Source organism: Branchiostoma belcheri, unplaced genomic scaffold, assembly GCF_001625305.1.
Source record: "Branchiostoma belcheri isolate BF01 breed outbred unplaced genomic scaffold, Haploidv18h27 scaffold31, whole genome shotgun sequence".
In the NCBI taxonomy this organism is placed as follows: Eukaryota; Metazoa; Chordata; class Leptocardii; order Amphioxiformes; family Branchiostomatidae; genus Branchiostoma; species Branchiostoma belcheri.
The window spans coordinates 261,985-284,586 of record NW_017803921.1 but is presented as its reverse complement, the minus strand read 5'-3'; the positions used below and the strand labels follow the sequence as shown (position 1 = coordinate 284,586).

Here is a 22,602-nt window from a genome sequence, read left to right as displayed (position 1 = left end):
CCAGCCAGCCAGCCAAGCAACCAACCAACCAACCAACCAACCAACCAACCAACCAACCAACCAACCAACCAACCAACCAACCAACCAACCAACCAACCAACCAAGTTAGTTGAAGTTCAGGAGCAGTCTGTCCAGATTTAGGCCACACCTACATCTCAATACGAATCGAGTTTGGGTTAAACTTTGAGTCAAATTTGAATGCCAACCACGCCACGATCACTGCCGACCCTATCCCAACCACCAGCCAAACTCCCGTCCAGTCCCGCCGAATGTCACAAACATTTTGAAACATTCGGTTGCCATAGTGTGACGCTAAATGCGAGAATAATTAGTCATACAATCTATTATGGCATCACAGAGTATAAATGCTACTACGAATTGTCTTGTGATATCACAAACCATTGTCACTGTGGTTTCTACAGCTTGTGACGCAACAGTTCCTCCATTTTGTAAGATTTGAAATGCGCCGTCTATACTACTCGGTCAAAGGTCAACATTTGTGTACAGTGGCCGCCATAGTTACCGAGGGTTGGCACGGTGTAGATTTTCGCCCGGACCGTATCTTTTCCTCGCTTTCTGGGTAGAATTTCTCCGGTTGCTTGGACGTTTGGTTACAATATAAACATCCGAACAAAATGAGCAGCAAGTTGGCGGTCAGGCCGTCAAAGAAAGACCGGCCAAAGAGTTCGGGAAGGAGAAAGAACCGAGACGGGACGCCAGACAAGTTGAACGGCTCTCCCAACCAATCGAACACCGCTATGGAGGACGAAGAAGGCCCCGCCAAAAACGTCATAAATGGAGAAGACATCCAGGCTTTGCAGATAAGGTAAGAATGAATGTCTTAGCAAGCCATGACGATGTTCTTTGTACCCATTTTATAACTGTTACGGTCAACATTTCTTCCCAAACAAAGCGTAAACATACAGACCCGTCCGCCATTTTGACTTCGAACTTATGACCGAGTTTTCTGTGAATCTTGGACACTAGCGACTTTCTCCCCGAATGTAAGTGGGAATGAAGACGTTGCTTTTGTTGTGAAAGGTTCTAGTAATTTCTAAGGATGGATGGAAGTTTTGGTGTAAAAGCTAGTTGGGGATTGTGTGATAATATTGTCGCAACGGTACGATTAGGGTGGATCACTGAGTTTTAACTACTTTTGAGTCAGAAGAAGTTGGCAGAAACATGGAAAATCTCGAGGTAAAAAAGAGTTTGGAAGAAGAAAAAAGAAACTGACACAAAACATACACTATGACCAGAGGGAAATGTTATATCATTATTCTAGAACATCGGATTTAATTGTCAACACTTCCCTAACAACAGTATACCAAACTATAGTTGAATTCTTTACTTAAACATGTAATATATATTTATGTTCCTTATTTCAGAGTAGACTAGTACAATCCTATAATAATGTTCAATTCTTAATGGCTAAAAGTAGTTAAACTCAATGACTTTTCAATCATTTGGGTAAATTGCATTTTGTATTGCATTAAGTGTTCATTGAAGGTCATGTCATAAACATTTAATTGTATTATTTCCAATAATACTGTATATGAATTAAAACAGTATCTCCTTGTTGTTTATATCCCAGGGAAGAAGATCTGACAAAGATCCGGGTTCCCAAACCCCCTCCCGAGACGGAGCGCACGGCCAGATCCAACAGGATCATGGTCAAGCGACTCCGAGGGCCGGATGATCCCGCTCGGATCAAGTTCCGCCAGATCACCATCGCTCGCCCTGCGCCGTACGATGCACCAATCAAACCTACCGACTACATGGGAGCAGGTGAGTTGTCAATTACCAAAGTGCTATCACTAAAGTGTTGTCGATCACTAAAGCCTGCCAAACATTCAGAACCAAGAAGATTCAAAACCGCTTTCTGTACACTCACCACATTTTCTCACATCATTTTCCTCTCTTCTGTATCTATATCTGTATCGGTATAGGCGGTATAACTGCCCTTCTGTGTAACACACCAGCTTCGCAGGCACGCGGCGTGACGGCAGCTAGCTATATCACACCGAACGACTTGTTACACTCAGAATTACTGACCCACCTACATGTACACATTTCCATATGGACATCATTAAATCTTTGTGTGTCAAAGTGGAACGTGTCTTAATCTATAATGTTGGATTTTCTCTCATGTTTTGTACAGGTGGGCCCGGGCTGGACATGACTGGGGACATCCTGGCTCACACCATCCTGGGTTCTGTGGACGACTTCAAACAGGAGGCCATTGCAAGGGGAGAGGAAGATGAGGTTTGTACTTACTTAATTTTTTCCTATTCATTACATTATTTATTATTATCATTAGCTGTATAATGTACCTGGGTCAGTGGAAGTGTAATTTTCAGCCACATACATTCACTTCCTCATTCAGCTTTCCTGAGCATTATTCTGAAGCATATTTTGATGCATATCTTGATGATTCTGTTACTAACAAAATGAATGCCAGGCTCAAAATTGACACTGCATTTTCGATTATAACATTTTCTCAATATGTTTTGTTACTTAGGTCCTTCCACCTGGTATAAACCTGGACATGACCACCGCCACATCACCCTCCATCAAGTATGAGAAGAAAAAGAAACAGAGGAGGGCACGCAAGCCTGCGGACGACGAGAGCAACGCCCTTCGCAACTGGGAGAACAAGATGCGAGAGCGCAAGCGCCAGCAGGGGTTCATCTCCAAACTCCTGCAGCGCTCCACCGACACCCTACTGATGAACCAGAGCGAGACCTACCGCCAGACCCAGGAGGAGCGGTACCTGATCGACCGCACCATGCCCGCCATCAACTACGGAAAGGGGTATCGTGTCGGGAGCGAGTTCTGGAAGCAACACGAAAGGCTTGGCGACGACCTGTCAGGCTTAAACATGACCCTGACGCAAACAGAGAGAGGATACCCTCCGCCCTTTGAGCACGTGGGCAAGCCCAACTTTGTGAAGAGAGAAACAGGCATGCAAGGCCTTCCCACCAAGTCTACAGCCAGCTTCCAGTGGGAGCGATCGGGTTATCTGAAGACCCGTCAGAAGCAGCTACAGCCATTTATGGAGGAGCTGGTCCCAGCACGACCCGATCTTGACAATCTGGAGATCATCGGGACCAACAAGGGAGTCCTGACTGCCATCGATGACGAAGAAGACTTGGATGAGTTTGATGTCCCTGGGGACCACAAGGAAAACATCAGGCCGATGGAGACAGCAGATACAACCAACGATCCTCTAGCAGCCTACCCCGACAGGTTTGAGGAACCAATTGTTGGACCGGCGATGATCGTCGGCGGTCACTACGCCTTGTGGACGGGAGACGACCACTCCGAGAAAGGTGGCGTGGGCATCTCCTGTAGGATCGCCTTCGAAGCCAACACAGCGCAGAGAAAGCTGCAGTTCCTGGAGCTGACCAACAACGGAACCACAGCTGTCTACTACAACTGGAGGAAGATCCCCATCAAGAACGCCTTCGACTGCAAACCTCTGGACACCGTGCAGCGCTTCTACTTCAACACCAACAGTGGTGTCATCCTGCCGGGAGACAGCATGAAGTATCCGTTTGTCTTCAAGTCGCAGAATGCCGGGATCTTCACTGAGCTGTGGGAGCTACACACGAGTCCGGTTCTCTGCGGCGGGGCAGCCATACAGATCACCCTCCGAGGCGTCGCAATCCAAGATGATGTGAACAAGGAGTCCCGTGTGAGACTCGAACAGGAGCTTGCTCACAAGGAGGCTGTGTTGGGGGTTACCGACATCCTGCACAGCATCCTAGAGGGGGTTCGAACACCGGAGCGGGCACGGTCGCCACTAGATGCTTACATCACCGAAGAAGAGATCTTCCTGAGGAAGAATGAAGGAGTCAAGTGGAACTTTGAGGCCGTACAGAAGGTCCAAGAGCTGTACAAAGAGCTGTACCCTGAAGAGGAGAGAGAGGCCCAACAGTGGGACCTTTCCCTGGAGAACCTCAAGAAACAGCTCCTTGCAATCGAGGAAGACGAACAGAGGGAAGAATTTTTGAAGCGGATGAACGATATCGTGATGGAGATGTCCGTGCCGTTGTCTGCTCCAGTCCAGCATGTGATGCGCCAGGTGACCTACGAACTCTTGCAGGATACCATTGACAACATGGCTGGGGCTGCTGCCGTCATCTGTGGTGTGTTGGGGATGCCTGAGCTCCACACTGAGCCTGTCCACGTGGAGCCCATCCACAAAATCGTACACAAGAAGCCGGAGAAGGAAAAAGAACCCGACAAAAAGGATGCCAAGAAGGACAAGGGGAAGGATGACAAGAAGGGCGGGAAGAAAGACAAGGAGGAGCGCCCTAAGAGTAAAGGCGGGAAAGGGAAGGACAAGCCAGCTGCCACGCCGAAGAAAGAAACCCCTGCTGCTCACGAGAAAGTTGAGCCGCCGAAAGAGAAAGAGCCACCGGTACCTTCTGTTTACGACAGTGTTGATCCTGAGTTACGACAGAAGTGGAGAGAGAAAATGTACGCCCAGACCTACAACTTACTGGAAAAGATGTTTGACAAAATGACTATGGTGTACGAGGATATTCAAGAAACAGAGGCTAAAGATGAAACCCCAATAGTTTTCTAAGCAATTGATAAGTGTTCGTTACTTTCTGTTTTAGTTAACACAGAGAATTCAACAATGTTACATGTAAATGTATTCAATGGACAAGAAATTCAATACTACTATACATTCTTATAGAAAAAAAAATTATGCAGTTTCTTTAGGTTCTCTACTGTTGAACTGTGACTGTGAACAAGACTGAATTTAAGTTTATAACCAGTTTAACTTAAAGCAGCAGTTGATACCTTTTTTCTGTTTACACTATAATCAATAACATAATCATATGGATAACTGTTGACATTTTGCATTCTTCTGTAAAAAATACAACTACATGTACATTCTCTTCAGCAGTTCAGCAGTCATATAATTATATTTGCAATGCTATATTTTCTGTGTCATTCTTTGTGTGTGTGCCTGTGTGTCATGTGTGTGTGTCAGGGCTGCAATCAGATTTGGGGTCCAGTCTGACAGTAACTGCTGTGTCTTTGCTCCCAAAGGTCTGCTTGGAGATCATGTGCATATGCAAAGTAGTCTACAGTCTATTATTACTAAAATGAAACATTGACTTGAGACAAGGAATAAAATTTTGTTTTATTCACAACAGCAGGCTTTCCTTCTGTACATCATAAAAATAAGAAAGCAGCAAACTGAGGAAAATGTATGAACAATGGAAATAATCTGTTTGACATGATTTTGGACACAAAAAAATATGCAGCCTGAGAGGAAAGTCCCATGACAAAAATGTCCAGTAGTCCTGTTGATGAAAGTCCTTGGAATTGGATGAATGCTTAAGCTTGTTGCAGGATAGAACAATGTTGAACCTCTCTGCCAACTTCTTTGGATGCTCCTGGCCGACAGACAAGATGTTGATCTGGAGTGATGCTTGTAGTAGATACTATGAGTTTACGCCCACAGGATACTGTAGATAGGGGGGAAATATGTAGAAAAGTTTACATGTTCATGTAAAGTACAACCAACAATACAAAAAATTACTATATATAAGCATTACGTAATATAAGCGTGACAAAAAATAACAAAAACATTAAGTACAAACAATGCATAAGTTTTACCTTAATAAGTTTGGCTCTGGCATCCCTGGGTCTGCTCCTTTCTTGAAGCCTGTGAAATAAATGGTTTGCTAGAGGTCAACGAAGGGTCATCAAATATTCACACATCTTTTTTTAAACTAAACGAAGTATATTAGCACTACGGCTCACCTTCATATTTTTCAATGAGAAATTATTTCTCACAATTTGTGGGGTTAAATCCTAATCAGGTTGAATCCTAACCACATGAGCCAAACGCCGTGAAAAACGATAAAAAGTCAAAATTTTGTGCCCTCAAAAAAAAGGGGGAGGGGGGCTCACCAAGATAGATGATAAATGGAACGTATCCCCAGTGGAAGATGGTCTTGGCGATCCCGACGACCGTCTGTACTCTCGCCTTGGTCTCTGGCCTCATCTTAACCATCTTGATAGGTTATCTGTCGTCCGTTTGGTCCAGAAAAGTCGGAAGAACTTGGGGGAAAACGCCCGCGTCTCGGTCGTCAGACGATAGCTTAGGGACATTCGGCTATACCACTACCAACATAGGGAGCACTACCATAAAATGACTTGTAAAATCCACTCAAACTTCAAATAAACCCAAACACAAGACTTTTACATGATTTTGAAATAATATGGCATATAAATATGAATAAATATGCCGGTTAATGAGGTATTTTGTCGAATTTTTTTGACGATTTTCTCCGAAATTTCGAATGGCAGCGTCCATCTCAGCACGTGCAAGAAAAACATGGCTGCGTCCATGGATGGAGAAATGGCGATCGTGCAAAAAGCCGGGGCTAATCTTGTCAGCGAAAGGCCCGTCTTCTCACCAGACTCAAGGTAAAATCTTCAGTATACACCTAATTACTTTGTGTTGGTTTTGTGACGGAAATTTTTGATTTCGCAAATTTTTGGGCCGTTTTCTGTATGTGGGAGGGGGGCGGAAAGTTTGGACTTGCAAACTTTGTATGATAAAGATGGAATTGTGTTTTTTTTTTTTGCAGATATGTGCTGTGTTGCTGTGGGTTTGTTGTGAAGGTGTTCAGCATGTCCAGTGGAGAGTGTGTCCGAGAACTGACCGGACACAAAGACTTCATCACAGGGGTCAAGATTAACCCTCACAACCAGTTCCAGGTACACTTAACTTCATAGGGAAAAATAGCCTGGGATCCTAATCTCCAAGCAGATCACTGGTGGCTAATGGACACTCCTCTGGACAATGGATACCGCCTTGCCACCATATGATCTGCTTGGAGATTATGGGATCCAGCTGTTTTGTTACCAAGTGCAAAGGGCCAAGTGTGACAGACTGAATAAAAGTTCTAAACGGGAACTATGCGGCTCCAGATGTCTTACTGAGGGACGACTGCGTGTGCAAGATGTCGGTAGCTTGAGGAATGAATCCCCTCTACTATAATATACAAGTGCAAAGGGCCCAGTTACAGAACGGATGCCACCCAGGCTTTGAAAGTAGACTGTAGTGTAGAGTAGAGTCAAGCTGAGTAACTCAGCTACCCAGTCACTACCCAGCCAAAACAACTACTACTACAGACTTTGTCTGTTGTTTAGTCCATACTATTCACCTCTTCTCATAGTAAATGTATAGGTTACTACTAGTAGTAGGTGAGTAGAGAGAGATATATGTGTGAAAGTATTTGTATACTGATATATAACATGAAATGTATTTTCAGGCCTTCACCAGCTCTTTGGATAAGACAGTTAAAGTGTGGGACTATCCAGACGGCAAGTTGCTCAAGGTATGTAAATAATTACAGGATTACAACTCAGCATGTTACAATGATGAAAAAAAAAACTTTCAATGTTGTTATTGTAGCTTTGGTTTCTTCTCTTTCTACACTCTTATGGAAGAAAAGGAACAAGAATTGAAATGTTGACATTTCGCTTCAGACCTTCAGTGTCGGTTACCCCGTGCATGCCTTGTACCTGCTTAAAGAAGAAGAGGATGCTGGGTATGCTGTCATCAGGAACGAAGGTAAAGCCTACTTGTACTTGTATGATAAATTATAGTTAAGAAGTAGAAAAAGTGTTTGTTGTATTTAGTACATGTCCTCTCTTCAATCTGCATGTATCATATAGGTTCATTTAATTTACTTGTATAGTTCATTGGAGATATTCATTTTGTACTTGTTCATTTTTCTTCACAGATAATACTTTTAGCCTGGTGCAGTTCAGCTGGACCAATAGAAAAGGACATACCATCAGAGTTGAGACCAGGGAAGTTCTGAGAGGTGTATCCAGACATGAGAAACATCTCGCCTTTGGTCCAGAGGTACTTGTACACTACTTTTATTATTATATAAATGTAAGAATTACCTAGTGGGTGATTGTGATATACATGTATGTAAAAATTAATGCATTACTGTTTAAAGTTTAAAGTTTTTTAAGTTGTTGTTGTTTAGTGTAAAAGATTCCTTAAATCATTTTGTAAGGATCATTTTTTTTATTTTGTTGTAACATTTTTTCAGCTAAAACATTTAACATTGTTTACTCACTACAATTGCTTATTGTTTTCAGGGTTCTTTTATTGCTTCTGTTACAAGAAACAAGTTGACTGTACTTTTCACAAAGAGTGGAAAAGTCAAAGAGTAAGTAACAAATACCTTTACTAAATGACACAATTAACACATTGTTTTTTTACACAATGATAACTGGTATCTAGGAAACAAATTTTCATTGTTTTAAAGTGTTGTAGATTGAGTATACTACACTGCTATAAACATATTAAAATATGAACCTTGCCTGTTGTCAATACATGGCAGTTTGATCGCTATTTCTTTCACCAGTCTGAGTTTACCACTTAGCTATATATCTCACTAAATAAATTCAGTCCCTTCTACTACGTACATTGTAGGAGGCCAAACAAGCAAAAGTTCTGTCCAGTAAACCGTGTAATCCAGTGATGTTGTTTCTTTTCTGGCAGATTCGAGAGACCCAGAAATGAGTTCCAGTGTGTAACCTGCCATCCTACTGATGCCTGTATCGCTACAGGGATGCAGGATGGAAAAATCTTCCTCTGGTAAGTACTAGGTAAAGTGCAGCCTGATGTCTAATTTTGCTCCCAAAAAATTGCATCGGATGCCATTAATTTTAAAGCTTCTGAACCATTTTCTGTTTTCCACAGGAGGGGTCTGTTTCAGAAGAAAGAAGTTGTGAGAACCATCTACCACTGGCACACTCTTCCTGTGGGAGATCTGACCTTCTCTCCTGAAGGTCAGTCACTGCTGTCAATCACTTATGCAAATAAGCACTCAACCAATGAGATCGATGAAAGTCTTTGACCAATGGGATGGGCACACTGCAGTCACATGTTTATAACAACACTTGGTGCAGTTTGAGAGAAGTTTTTTTTTTAACTTTCTTACTGCTGTACTATCCTGGAACCAATACAAATTTGCTGTTAAAAGGTTAGCTTAGCATAGGGAAGGTTAAAGCACTTTGCTTTGGGATGGATCTTTTTTGATGATACAAGATGGAGAGAACTAATATGTTTTTCTGTATAAACAGGTACCCATTTGATGAGTGTAGGACAGGAGTGTGTGTTGGTACTGTGGCAATACAACACAGAGAAGAAGGACTTCCTCCCCAGAATGGGCTCCCCGCTGTGTTACATCAACTCTTCTCCTGATGGCAGCCTTCTAGCAGTCAGCCAGGTGGAAAATGGTAAGGAAATCTTAGGTAGAACACTTCATTTGGTGAAAGAACGTACATGAAATCTCAATTTCCAAACAGCAGTCTGAACAAGCAAAATCTTTCATTTTTAAAGCTATTGAACTGCCAGGGTCATCCCTATTATAAAAAAATGGTCCAAGACAATGTAGTGTAATACCACGTGAATATTTGTTGACTATTTCATTGAATTGTTTTCTGTTTTTTCCTCACAGTGGTTCAAATAGTGACCAGGAGCAATAAAGTGGTTCAAGTGTTCCAGGGACTTACTAGAGGTAAATAGTCACATTGCTTTCTCTATGAGAAGAAAAACAATGAACAAGCACCGCTGAATTATGAAGCAAATTAAAACTATTATTTCCAAAATATGCTTACCCAAATTTTCGAGTGTACAACTCCAGTCTATGTCAAAGAATGAAACTGGAGTTGTACAGGAGGAAACTGTCATAGCCTACAATGAATGTAACCAAGCCATCATCCGTACCTCTTTCCACCCAGTCCACATCCCCCAGTTGATCAGATCCACCAACCCGGTACCGACGGGACTCCTGCTGGACCCTCGCAGTCAGACCTTGGTACTGAACGGGAGACCTGGGCATCTACAGTGGTACAACCTACATACAGACAGGCACCTCTACAATGTGAGTTACTAAGTAGCATGTTTATTAGCAGGGCTGGAAATAGTCCCCAGCTGTGCTGGTATTTGTGATGTCTACCTGCACCTAACCTGCACTGGTCCATATACTGGGTATATAGATACACATAGGTGTATGTGTTTTTTTATTTGCTGCATTGACTGTTACAGCCTAGGAATTATAATAAAAGAAATAATGGCAATGGTTTCTGCACAGTCTTATTTGTTATCTACATGTACACTTCCTAAATTCCAAGTGGTGCAGGTAAAATTTGTCTGGTGCAGGTAATTTTCAATGCCACCTGCACCAGTGTAGGCATGCAGTATTTCAAGCCCTGGCTTACTTTTACTGTTACTAGAACTAAAGAAACACGGTCTATCACACAATATGAAACTGATGTGAACACTCTATTCCACACCAGCTGGACATCGTGTGGCAGAACTTCGTCAGTAGTCGCCGACCGTGGGAAGCGCCCGAGGTTGTCTACACGGAGATTGAGAGGACAGCGTTTGACCAGGGCGGAGACTGGCTGGCCACGGTGGAGAGAAGGGCAGACGGTATGATGGCAGAGGAGGTCAAACTCAAGTTCTGGAGTTTCAACAAGGAAAAACAGAGGTTTGTATTATATTTTGTGGCCTTAATGGTTTCTATAAAGTTAGGATATACTAGTAGTCATAATAATATAATGTATCTTTCATGTTTTTCATCAATACCAATGTAGGGTAACAAGGTGATCTAGCCTACAGTGGCAATGTAAGCTTACACTTAGGGTTGTTGACTCAGATTTCTAAGGTTTTGGGTTCCAATCCCTGGCAGGCTCCATTGTTGTGTCCCTGGGAAAGGCACTTTGCACCTGTTTCTTCATTTAACCAAGGTGAAAACAAGTCCTTAGCTTCAGTTAGAGCTGTCCTCCTTGATAGGACAGAGGGTTTGGGGGTAAATTGCTCTGATTGCCTTATATAGTAGAGGAGATTCATCCTCAAGCTAACTGACATCTTGCACACACAGTCGTCCCTCAGTAAGACATCTGGAGCTGCAATATTCCTGTTTAGAAATTTTATTCAGTCTGTCACACTCTGATTGCCTTGTTACTACATGTAGCATGTGCCAAACCATCCCCACTATTTCTCCCCTGTTGCAGTTTTGAGTTGAACACCACGGTGGACTGTCCCCACCAGGGAAAGGTCAACACCCTCGTGTTCCAGCCTCACTCTGACGCAGACCTGCCTCCCACAGCTGTCAGCGCAGGGGATGATGGGAAATTCAAGACCTGGACTCTGATCGACGACACAGATATTTACAGTAAGTGGAAATAGAGCAGTGTTCTAGCCAGTGTCCCTCTTTCCTCCATATGATAGAATTTTGCCTCTCAGGACGCATGCAAATTATGCCCAATCAGCCAATCATGCCGTTTTCTGTCTTTGATGGACAGAAATTGGCATGTAAGCATATGGAAAGAGATGCCATTTAAGAGTTTCCCCTCAAAGTTCAGGTCAGAAGGTCAAGATTTCAAAATTTTCCTGGGTCTATATAATGGGTTCTGGGCCAAACACTCAACCTACCCAACATACAATGTCACAATCTTGAGTTATGCTTCCTAAATGGTGGACGCCAGACATAGTGGAAGCTATGTCTACATAATATGTCCTGAACGTGTTTATCACAGTTATGTATATGCAACGTTTTTTTCTAGGAGAAAATGTCTGCTGGTCATGTGACTCTGTCGGAACGTATCGTGACCTTGAAGCCAAGGACGCGGCCTTCTCAGAAGATGGTTCACTCCTCGCTGTGGCCTTTGGACAGAGCCTCACTATCTGGGACCCTTACACCATAGACCTTAAGACTACCTTCTGTCACACCTTCTGTACAGAAAAGGAAAACATCAGGTAAGGGTGCAAGTACATTTGTACTGTGTAACATTATTCTGATGCCTTTGACACAATCACTGCACAATTAGAGAGAGAGAAATAGCGACAAGCTATGATGATGACTGCACAATTAGTCATCATTCAATACCTGGACATATACATATTTCTTGGTACTCCAATCACATATTAGCTTGTAATCCTGTGTGAACATAGCTAACCCCATTTAGTTAAAGAGTTTTTAATATAAGATTATCTACTAGTCGACTGCTGTCCACCACTGTACCTGGTCTTTCCTAATTTTTTTTTTGTGTTGTTGTTTCCCCAGGCAGGTGAAGTTTGGACATGGCAACTGTAGTCACTACCTCATCACCACCACACCCTCGAACCTTAGTGTGTGGAACATACTCTCCTGTTCATGTAAGTCCTGTACTGTTCCAATTGACAGTTGTAATATATGAGAGTAGAAGCTCAGAAGTTTTAGTTTTTAATCCCTGAACCCTCTACCTGAAAACTAGTTGAAGGGATAGCACTTAAGAGATCAGATCGTCCCTTGACCTATAGATCTGTATGTATGTATGGTTGTACAAGTTCAGCTTCCTTCATGTACTTTAACTGGAAGTTAGTCAAGGTAAATGTTTTTCAACAGCCCATTTTGAAAGTTTTCTTGGAATATAATTCTAACGTATTAAGATATCCTGAGTTGACTCTTCATGTTTATTTTCCCCCAGTGTTGTGGACTGTGTCCTGTGAGTGTGCAGTCTTGGTGGCAGACCCACTCTCTGAGTACATGGCTGTGTTCTCAGCAACATCTGACTGTGAGTGTAGTATACATTACATACTGGTACATTTCAGTAATATTACTGTACCAACCTACAAGTAGCCATTCTGTATTCACCACAGTGTTTAATACAGAGGTATTTCTGGTATAATATACAATTTGTTACCTTTTTCCTGTTTGGAAAATAACAATTTTTTAAAAGGAATATTATCATTGAAGAGAAACATGTTACATTTTCAGTGACAGTGTTCAAGCCATCCAGTCCTGAACCTGTCTACACACACAACAAGGTTGTGCAGAGCTCCGTGGTGGCTGCCATTTTCTTCCCCAAGCAGAACCAGGGATCCGGGGAGCAGGCAGTCGAGGCCCCCTGGCAGAAATGGTCGGAACTGTACTTCATGACTTACGATCAGGTCAGTGTTTCTATATCATAAATAGAATAAAACTTTATTTGCAGAAGTGTATCATTCATTCAGAACAGTGATCTAGCTGGCATAATTCTTTTAATCTGATACAATTTTACTTCTCATAATAATAAAAAATTTTGCCAATTCTGGCTTCTTTGTACTGAATTGTCAACCCTCTTTTCTTATTCCACAGGACCTTCTGACACTGCAAAAAGACGCACCACAACAAACAAGGAAGGACGTAACTGAAGTAGGAACTATGTATTTTAGATAAAGGAATGAAGTTTAACATGCGTCATCTATTCTATCTATTGAATTTATTATGCTTTGACTTAAAGACCTACATACCCTAGAACACTGCATTTGCATCATGGCACAAGTTCACCCCTGCTATGTCAGTCTGTGCTTGTACATGTTTGTATGGCCTAAAGGCTAATGAAACTAAGATGGGCACTGCCTTATACACCGTATGGGATGTGAAGCCCCAGTAGAACTATAATGTTTTATTTCAGGAGCTGGAGTCCCACCTGCCGCCCACCCCATTCTCCATGTACCTGAGCCAGGTGAGATCAGGTCAGCAGGGGGAGGAGAGCCACGCCCCAGTCCAGCACGGAACACCTGGAGCTGTGGCCGTGCAGCAGGTGAGATGATTTACTAGTTCAAAAACTAGAAAGATTAAACATTTGCAAATGTATGATGTTAACCTTCACATGATCTACACTAACAAACTACAATGTAGTCCTCTGTTTATTCTTACTCAAACACATTCCTATAGCCCCTCCAGCTCTGTCCTGCTACATAATGTAATCATTTACACAAAACAATTCCTCAATTGACAAAATGAGGCACATCTCCAATATTGTAGTCACATGTGTGGCACATATTGTAGTCACATGTGGTTAGGGCTGTTGACTCAGAATCAGAACGTTCTGGGTTTGAATCCCTGGCAGGCCACACCATTGTGTTACGCACCCATTGTCTTAAGTATTGGTCTATGTATACAATGATAATGGTTTAACGTAACTTAAAAAATGAAAGATGCCAAAGATTTTGTGGTGCCACATAGTTGTGCATGTTGTACAATTATTAACACAGTGTTTTGTGTTGTTGCAGATGCTTCAGACACCTGCCCACGTGTTGCCACCTGTCAGCACCTTGTGCCAGTCTTTCCTACAGATGCTGCTGGTTTCCAAATCATCTGCAGAAAGGTACATGATTCTCTTGTTTCTCTTTCCTTGCCAAAGACTTGAACAAATTTGTGTTTTTTTAATTATGGTGACCTCAAACACTTAACACCGGAAACTATTATTCAAACAACAAAAGACACAGAGAAATCTTGAATTTTAAGTTGCTGCGAAATGTGTCACCAAGAAGCCTCCTTGGTGTTACGAAGTAATAAATGAATTTAATCTTGCTGATAGTCAAGTGAGAAGATGAAGCAAGTCTTCTCTGCATTTTGAAAGATTAGAGTTTATACACTGTAACAGTTAACAGTCAATGTTTTGACAAATTGTTGACAAACAATTTGAATAGAGAACAGATACTTTTGTAGACTTACTTACTGATACATATACCCTGTTATCAACCTGTAATCTTCTACCTTTTAGGCAAGATGATGAAGACATGGAGTCTGACTCTGATGAAGAAGAAAAGAACGACCAATCAGAAACCAGCGATTCTGAAATGGAAGACGATGGCGCCACTATTGATGCTTCAACTGCCAAACAGTCCACCAGCCAATCAGAGAGGGGCAGTTCATCACATGACCAAACTTCAAACCAATCAGCTTTAGATAAGATACATTTGAAGGAAACTGAAGATTTTTCCAGTATTAAGACTAGTGATCTCTCTTGGATGAAGAGCATACTGTAATTCACTTTATGTTCACGGTAGCAAAATTTCACGGTCTGAGAAAAATGGACATGTTCACGTAACTATATGTTCACGGTGGTGACAAGTTCAGGAAAAAGAAAATCCAGGAATTATTTGTTAACTGTAATGATAAGTTCACTGTACACAAGAGACAGTGAAAACAGTGAACTTATCAGTACAGTGAACAAATCAGGAATTACAGTATTTTAATGAAGTCTTGTAGTACTTATTGACATTTGCAGACTGCATTAAACATTCTGTTGTATTTCTATGGTCTAAAAAGGAATTATGGCAAGTGAAGATGAAGAATAGACTAATTATTTTAGTCACAGCTGGCATCAACTCAATAAAGTGGTTGACCACATTGATTTGTGGTTGTATGAATGTATTAAACTAATTATGGTTATCACATCATGGTGTTTTTAAGTCTTTTTCTGTTATATTGCTTGATGTAATGTTACACATGTAACATTATATGTAACGGTTTGCAATAATCTTGCTTTAAAAAGTGTTCTCAAATAGCTTTTGCATGACCCAGGAACTAAAAGGAGCTAAAATGGGTTTGGTAATTAGGCTTACATGTTATTGTAAACTGCTAGGAGATCATAGGATGCTGTAGAAATTTGACTTCTTTTCATAATCACAAAAGCCAGTCATATATAAACTCAAAAACTACGTCCGAAAAAAAAATCTCTTTATCTCGAAGTGGTCAACAGAAAAATTCCAATGCACAAAACTCCAGTCAACCCTGCTCGTGGCGTAACTTCATTCCAGTAGGAGAGTCTAAAGACTCCTCCCCAGAGGCGTGGCCAAAAACACGCCAGCCCATCGCAAGAGGTCAATGACCTTTTGTGTATTGGGAACTGGGAACCGGTTTAGGTTTTTTTCACATCCTTAAACAGTTTAGAGTTCTAATAGAAGATGTACACACATTTTTAGAAGCATTTAAGAAGTTTTCTCAATGACATTAGACCAAAGGAATGTGCCGCGGCGGGTCAAGGTTCAAATCAGGTCACATGACTGCGCCGCCATTTTGTGCACCTCCCATTTGCACTTCCTCCCCTCATGCCATTTCCGCGCCCAGGAACTCGCTAAAAACTCGCGGAAACAGACATGATCCTTCTAGAGATCAACAACAGAATAGTCGAGGACACTTTACGACAGAAGTTCGACAATGCCTCGGCAGGGTAAGTACGAGTTTTCTCGAGAAATTTCCCCGTCTTCCGGTTTTGAGTCGCGAGCCAAAGCATCTTGACTAGCCGGTTTCTGATCTCGTGATTTTTTTTCGGCGCTAGTAGTCATGTATTTGTTCAGCTAAACAAACAAAAGTGCATCTTAAATCTTTTACAAGCATACTACTAAGGAAAAAGTACCTAAATGATATGGTATAAGAAGGTGGATGTTGAGAAAAGTGCATTTTGTAGTAGTTTTTGTAGGAAGGGTTTGGTAAGCAAGCAGGTGCTAGCTGTTGGGTGTGGAAGTTATGGGGGAGGGGGGCGAACATCCAGGAAGTAACATGAAAGCGGGTTTGTGGTGGTGATTTTTTGACGGTCACGTCCTAAATTCCTGCCATGACGTTATCTCTTTGCTACAGGAACAAGCCGGATAGTGTGGATATCACAATAGCAGGTACGTCTGTCGGAACATGCAAATTATCTTTTTATACTTCGTACTTCCAAACTATGTCAGGATGTGCTCATGAAAAAAAGAAACTTTTGTGTGCATATAGTGTTCTTTACAGTCCCTTGTTAAGTTTTCTATGGAAGTGAATGGTATGATACAATTAATACCAGAACCTAAATAGAATGGTAGAATGTAGAATGGTACTATGATTCTGTATGCAACATTACTACCATCAAATATGAGGAAGTGAATTTTTCTTCTTCTTCTTTTCTCTAACATTGAAAAGGGTTTAAATGAAATCTAGAATTAAGATAAGGTAGGTTGGGACAAACGCTAATTTTGCACTCAACCTCACTGTCTTTACATGTGTTTTTTTTTTTTTTGAGCAGTCCATTTACATGTGTTGATTTGTATGTTCAGATTTTGATGGAGTCCTATACCACATCTCCAACCCTGGCGGAGACAAGACCAAAGTCATGGTCAGCATCTCTCTCAAGTTCTATAAGGAGCTTCAGCAGCACGGGGCAGACAGCCTGCTACAGAGAGAGTACGGAGACTTCATAACAACCACAGAACAAGGTAGGGTGGACTTGTCAGATATGTATAGAGCTTATAGTAAAATGTTGAACTTTTATTTTAACACACAAATTATACAGAGATCAAATTTCAGTGATCACTGTCGCCTTTATCAGGATAATTAATGACCAATTACTTTACAACGTGATCTCGCGAGAGTTCTTAAGAAGCTGAAAATTTGATCTCTGTATAATTTTTGTGTTGGAATAAAGTTCAACGTTTTACTATGGGTACTACCAACACAGGTGAATTTTCATGTATAGAAGTTATTACATTTGAAAGTTTAAAGGCATCCAATGCAATTTCATGTCAGCAAAATAAAACAGTATTCTTGATGAGAAAATCTTTCTGATATTGACATGATTTTCTTTGCATATTTTTGTCATCATTTCATACTTGAAGCATTTCAAATAGCCTAAAAGCAAGCTGCATAGAGAGTCCCTTTTGGTACCACCAATAGCTAGAACCAGCCTACAATATGAAACAAGCAACCGTTTTCCGACAGTGAAATCATATTTTTGCCTAGCAATTACAGATATCAATATTCTATATGGGATAGGGTTGTTTCAACTTAAAACATTCAGGAAATTGCCTTTTTTTTGTTTTTCCAGGTTATGATGTTTCCATATTGTTCGACCTTGAAAATGTCCCTGAGAATAAGGAGGAGGCAGTTAAAAAGGCGGGGCTTCTCAAGAGGAACTGTTTCGCCTCGGTCTTCGAGAAGTACTTCCAGTTCCAACAGGAGGGCCAAGAAGGGGAGGAGAGAGCAGTCATCAACTACAGAGATGATGAAACCATGTAGGTGTTTAAAACCATTTAAGAGCCTCACACTGCTAATAACACAACTAACAGTTTTTGATATTCTTTGCTGTTAAAAAAAACATTCTATACAGTCAAAACTGCCCAAGAAGACTTGTCAAGGGACTGGTAAAATCTTGCCTGTGTGGACAGGTGGTCACTAGTCTATAGACAGGGTTCTTAATATTTCTGTCCATGGGAAAAATTACTAGTATGCAAGGGACCACCACATAAAGTGGTCACAGTGGTCAGGTGGTCCTTATGTAGAGGTGGTCACTTGTACTACAAACTAGGTTTGACTGTACTTTCAAGACTATGGAAGAATATTAGAATTGAAATACGATTTTTAACTGTTCCTCCACAGGTATGTAGAAGCGAAGAAAGACCGAGTCACTGTCATCTTCAGTACAGTCTTCAAGGATGAGGATGACGTGGTGATCGGCAAAGTCTTCATGCAGGTGAGTTAGAATATCAGGGCTTGAAGTACTTTTTCTCTGCATACCTGCACTGGAGCAGATAGCACTCCAAGTGAAAAGTTGTTTCAGGCAAGTAAAATGACTGTGTACTTGCCCAATAGGCCAAATATATAACCAAGTGGATTTTTGAAAATTTGTACAGCCCTGAGTTTTACAGTAAAGAAAGTTTTCATTCTTTTTTTTTTTTTTTTTCATCCATCTCTGTTCTTTATTGAGTATCGAATACATTTGTACATAGATAATAAATCAATTTCTGTCTGTTTGTACAATCTTTAACTTAACTATCCTGACAAATTGTCTAATACCTTTATATATATTTCAGAATGGTATACAACTAACAAGGCTGATTTAGAAACTACAGAAAATATGCACATACCTTTTTCTCACAAATGCACATAGACTTATCAAATGTCACGAATTTCGATATTGCACATGTAACACTATATCAACTAAGATTCAGTTGAATTTAGAGCTAACTAAAGAAGGCATCAAATGTTTCCCAAACACGGAAATAAATGCCGTCAAAAGGACACAAGTTTTCATTTCTAACTGTAAGATTGTTCAACCCTGATGTCAACAGAAATTGCTTGATAGTGCAAATATTGGAGTAAGACATTTAACATTGCTGTAACTTATTTTCAGGAGTTCAAAGAGGGTCGTCGAGCGAGTCACCAGGCTCCGCAGGTCCTGTACAGTCATCGAGACCCTCCGCTGGAGCTGCAGGGGACAGACGCTGCTACAGGAGACAACATCGCTTACATCACATTTGGTACGGCCCTTCTTCATGGCACATAAAATTATTTATTAGTAAAGTGACTAATAAACTGGTGGATGTACCAACCACTAAGTATCTGATACCGGCCCAGAAAAGAACGAAAAACAATCATGCCTTCATATATCAGCATTATCAAGCACAGTTGGGGCATCATAACTAGAAAGCTTTAAACAACTCCTGCAATTAAATGTGCAAAGATTGAGTGTAACAAGTCATTCGGTATGATATAGCTACCACTGTGCCCCGTGCCTGCGAAGCTGGTGTGTTATGCTGAAGAGCAGTTACACCAATACCAATACAGATATTTGTGTGAGAAATTATCTTATGAGATTATCTGGATATCGACATGTATAGCTAACTTGTTGTTGATCCTTGTCTGTTCTGTTCTGTTCTGTAGTTTTGTACCCCCGTCACATCACTAAGGCTGCCCGTGACAACACCATCAACCTGATCCACACCTTCAGAGACTATCTTCACTACCACATCAAGTGCTCAAAGGTAATTGTGTATCTGTGTGTGTGTCTCTCTGTGTGTGTATGTAAGGCAGTTGCTATTGTTCTTGGTTTGAGGAGTTTGTATAAACATTCTGAAATAGTGAAGAGAATTGTCAAGTCAATGGTTGGATGTGGACTAAAATTTTTTTTAAACATTGCTTGTATGATAAATTTATGAGAAACGTGCCTACCAGGAAAAAAATGTTTTGAAAAGCTGGACTAGTTAATAACTTTCTGTCTCTGTGTTATCTTGTCACGTATCTCATATTGTTGGTATCAGAAGTATAGTCAGGCTTTAAATTGGACACTATTCAGGGTTGGACAAGTTTTCAAAAATCCACTTGCCCTACTGGGCAAGTACATGGTCATTTCCACTTGCCCGAACCAACTTTTCACTTGCCCAAAATATACACGACATTTTTATGCATTTTTACTACCAGCATCTTATTTTAGAGTGCATACTTTATTTATCAAAATAATGTGGTTTGAGACTTGCAGTGGATTTTGTGACAAAAGGACATTAATATAATATCAATTTTGCTGAGATATCAACTTTGCATCCAAAACATTTACTTGCCCAATCGGGCAAGTACAGGGGGATATTTACTTGCCCGAACAGTACTTTTACTTGCCCTGGACAAGTGGGCAATGGGACTTGTCCAACCCTGCTATTTATTGCCACAGGCATAAGCTGAAGTTGTGTTTGAACTGTTTTCCAGGCGTACATTCACAGCAGGATGAGAGCCAAGACTTCAGACTTCCTGAAAGTCCTGAACCGTGCCAGACCAGAGAACAACGTCAAGGAAAAGAGGACCATCACGTAAGCAAAAAACATCTTCTTCAGTTTCAGTACAACTACTATTCTCGGGGATCAAAATAGTTTTGCCCAATCCATCTTCTTTGATGGACAAAAATTGGCATGTGATGATTTGCTCATCGTACTTAACTTCAGTTGCCCTTGTGACTTGGGGTGTGGGCCCCACCGTGTGGCTAATTCTTGCTGGGAAACATTGAGGTTGTTTTTGATAAGTTTTGAAATTTTATTGTAAGAATCATATCAAGACGTTACATTCTGATACTCAAGATTCTCACATTTATCATGTTTTTCTTTTTTCAGAGGAAGGTCATTCCAACAGCGTAACTAGCCGTAGACCAGCTGGCTGTTAGACATAAAAAAGGATTAGCATTATCTTCTGATATTTTATACTGCTAGCATTTTATAATGAATTGTATCAGAAAAATCTGCTGATTCTACATTGTATCAAACCTTTATTTCCAAGTCTACAAAATGATTCTTGCATCATAGAAATCCAAAGTCACATAATATAGCAATTATAGGTCATGAAATTGTGATAATTTTTTTTTGTTCATGTAAGTGCTTTTGTCCCCATTTTGCTTTGTTTGTGGTATGGTCTGTACAATGTGACATATGGTGCAGGCCAGAACACTGGAAAAATAGGGGTGTCAAAGATATACTGGCTGCAGTATATTTTAACAGTACGCAAGTCACCTTCTGTGATAGCAGCAAGTTCCAGCAACCCATAGTCGATTCTGCAGTGTTCATTATAACCCAGATACTAGCATAAAAGGAAACCATTGCAATTTCAGGGTGGCAGAACAAAACAAAATATTCTGGATGAGGAAATCTGACTAATATTGGCATTTACTGCCATTTCCTAGCACATTTTTGTCATCATTTCATACTTGAAGTGTTTGAAATAGCCCCAAACTAAGCTAGTCCCTTTACTTTTGGGTACCACTAGCAAGTAGCTACAACCAGCCTATGATACAAAATAAGCAACATTTTTGCCTCACAGATATCAGTAAAAATGACCAGAAGATCCAGTTTTACTGCCCTGAAATTGATCTTGGTTCCTTTTAAGAAATATGTGTTATATATATATATCAGAATTACATGTAGTAGACTTTTCAACACTTGGTGTGATCAATGATTAAGACAATAATTTCCAACACCAGCAAATGCAGTGCATTTTTAATTCCTTCCACCTCATAGCAACTTTGCCTGGATCTGTTCCAAGAAAAGCAGTCCTCAGTTCTGAAAACTTCTATAGCTACTCGCTAAAACACTTCTGGCATGCAGAAGTAGTCATTCCTATTGCTATTTATACCAATGGTCTGTAGAGTATGATAAGTGATTATAGACAATGTTTACCTGCTATGGATATCTTCCAATAAGACTTAATTGGTACAGAAAATTCTACATATAGTAGTAGCCTCTACCGGTCTTCAGAGATGACTGAAAAGAGTAGAAATTTCCCAAATAGACAGATAACATGACGGGAATTGGTCTCCTAGAGGAGTACAGTTTTCAGTATCTGTTTAGCAAACTGTAATCTTTTAGCAGACAAGTTCTGTTGACATGTTATCCGTGTTAACCTGGTGGAGGCTAACAAAGTAGATTTCATTATTCGAAGCGTACTGAAATTGTAGAGCTGAAAATTCCTCCAAGTCGCTTGTCTCCTCTACTTCGATCTGTAAATCTTTACCTAAAGATTGCCAGAGGTAGGTGTTAGTATTGGTGAAAGATTTAGGTGTGTAGGTAAGCACATGGGCAGAATGTACTGTGCCTGCATAAACCAGTTATGTATTGTGCGTACGTGTAGCACTTTGGCAGAATGTCTCATTCATATACACATACTTACGGATGACATTCCCTCTTGTTTTCAAATGTTGTATTGGAAAAGATACTGTCTGCAATGGACAAATTTCTGATGCAACGCTAGCCAATCATCCAACAAAAACATGAAAAATCTGTGCTTTGTGCAGACATAGTACGCTTTGCTGATGTGCTGTGTAGATATAGGTAAAACCTCGTCAATGACAAATATAAAGCAAGATCATCAGTTATCTGAATCTCCCATCTTACATGCGTGTCTGTATGTTTCCTACTAGAAATACAATTGTATGCTGCCACATTTTCATGATGTGGTTCCCCTATTTCTCAGTCGACAAAAATTAAACGGAGAAAACTCCAAAGAA

General features: G+C 40.8%; 3 protein-coding genes across 3 annotated transcripts; all 3 read left to right on the top strand.

Annotated features, from left to right (window-relative positions):
* The first annotated feature begins 421 nt into the window (after positions 1–421).
* LOC109474680 (MYCBP-associated protein-like) lies at positions 422–4,760 on the top strand. The gene is made up of 4 exons (XM_019775028.1): positions 422–826; positions 1,592–1,785; positions 2,159–2,262; positions 2,519–4,760. Exons 1-4 carry the CDS (start codon positions 636–638, stop codon positions 4,589–4,591), a joined length of 2,562 nt encoding a protein of 853 aa, XP_019630587.1. The 5' UTR covers positions 422–635; the 3' UTR covers positions 4,592–4,760.
* A 1,586-nt stretch (positions 4,761–6,346) lies between these two features.
* On the top strand, positions 6,347–15,212 carry LOC109474685 (WD repeat-containing protein 75-like). The gene is made up of 22 exons (XM_019775034.1): positions 6,347–6,453; positions 6,618–6,747; positions 7,305–7,370; positions 7,522–7,606; positions 7,779–7,903; positions 8,149–8,219; positions 8,555–8,650; positions 8,756–8,844; positions 9,139–9,294; positions 9,516–9,575; positions 9,799–9,941; positions 10,357–10,550; positions 11,077–11,237; positions 11,629–11,821; positions 12,129–12,220; positions 12,532–12,618; positions 12,822–12,994; positions 13,182–13,238; positions 13,501–13,629; positions 14,102–14,196; positions 14,596–14,852; positions 15,063–15,212. Exons 1-22 carry the CDS (start codon positions 6,362–6,364, stop codon positions 15,068–15,070), a joined length of 2,559 nt encoding a protein of 852 aa, XP_019630593.1. The 5' UTR covers positions 6,347–6,361; the 3' UTR covers positions 15,071–15,212.
* Positions 15,213–15,856: 644 nt separating this feature from the next.
* Positions 15,857–22,195, top strand: LOC109474670 (actin-related protein 2/3 complex subunit 2-like). The gene is made up of 9 exons (XM_019775017.1): positions 15,857–16,047; positions 16,455–16,489; positions 16,904–17,062; positions 17,671–17,857; positions 18,222–18,315; positions 18,976–19,102; positions 19,506–19,606; positions 20,322–20,422; positions 20,720–22,195. The coding sequence occupies exons 1-9, from the start codon at positions 15,974–15,976 to the stop codon at positions 20,745–20,747; spliced, it is 906 nt and encodes a 301-aa protein (XP_019630576.1). The 5' UTR covers positions 15,857–15,973; the 3' UTR covers positions 20,748–22,195.
* Positions 22,196–22,602: the final 407 nt, after the last annotated feature.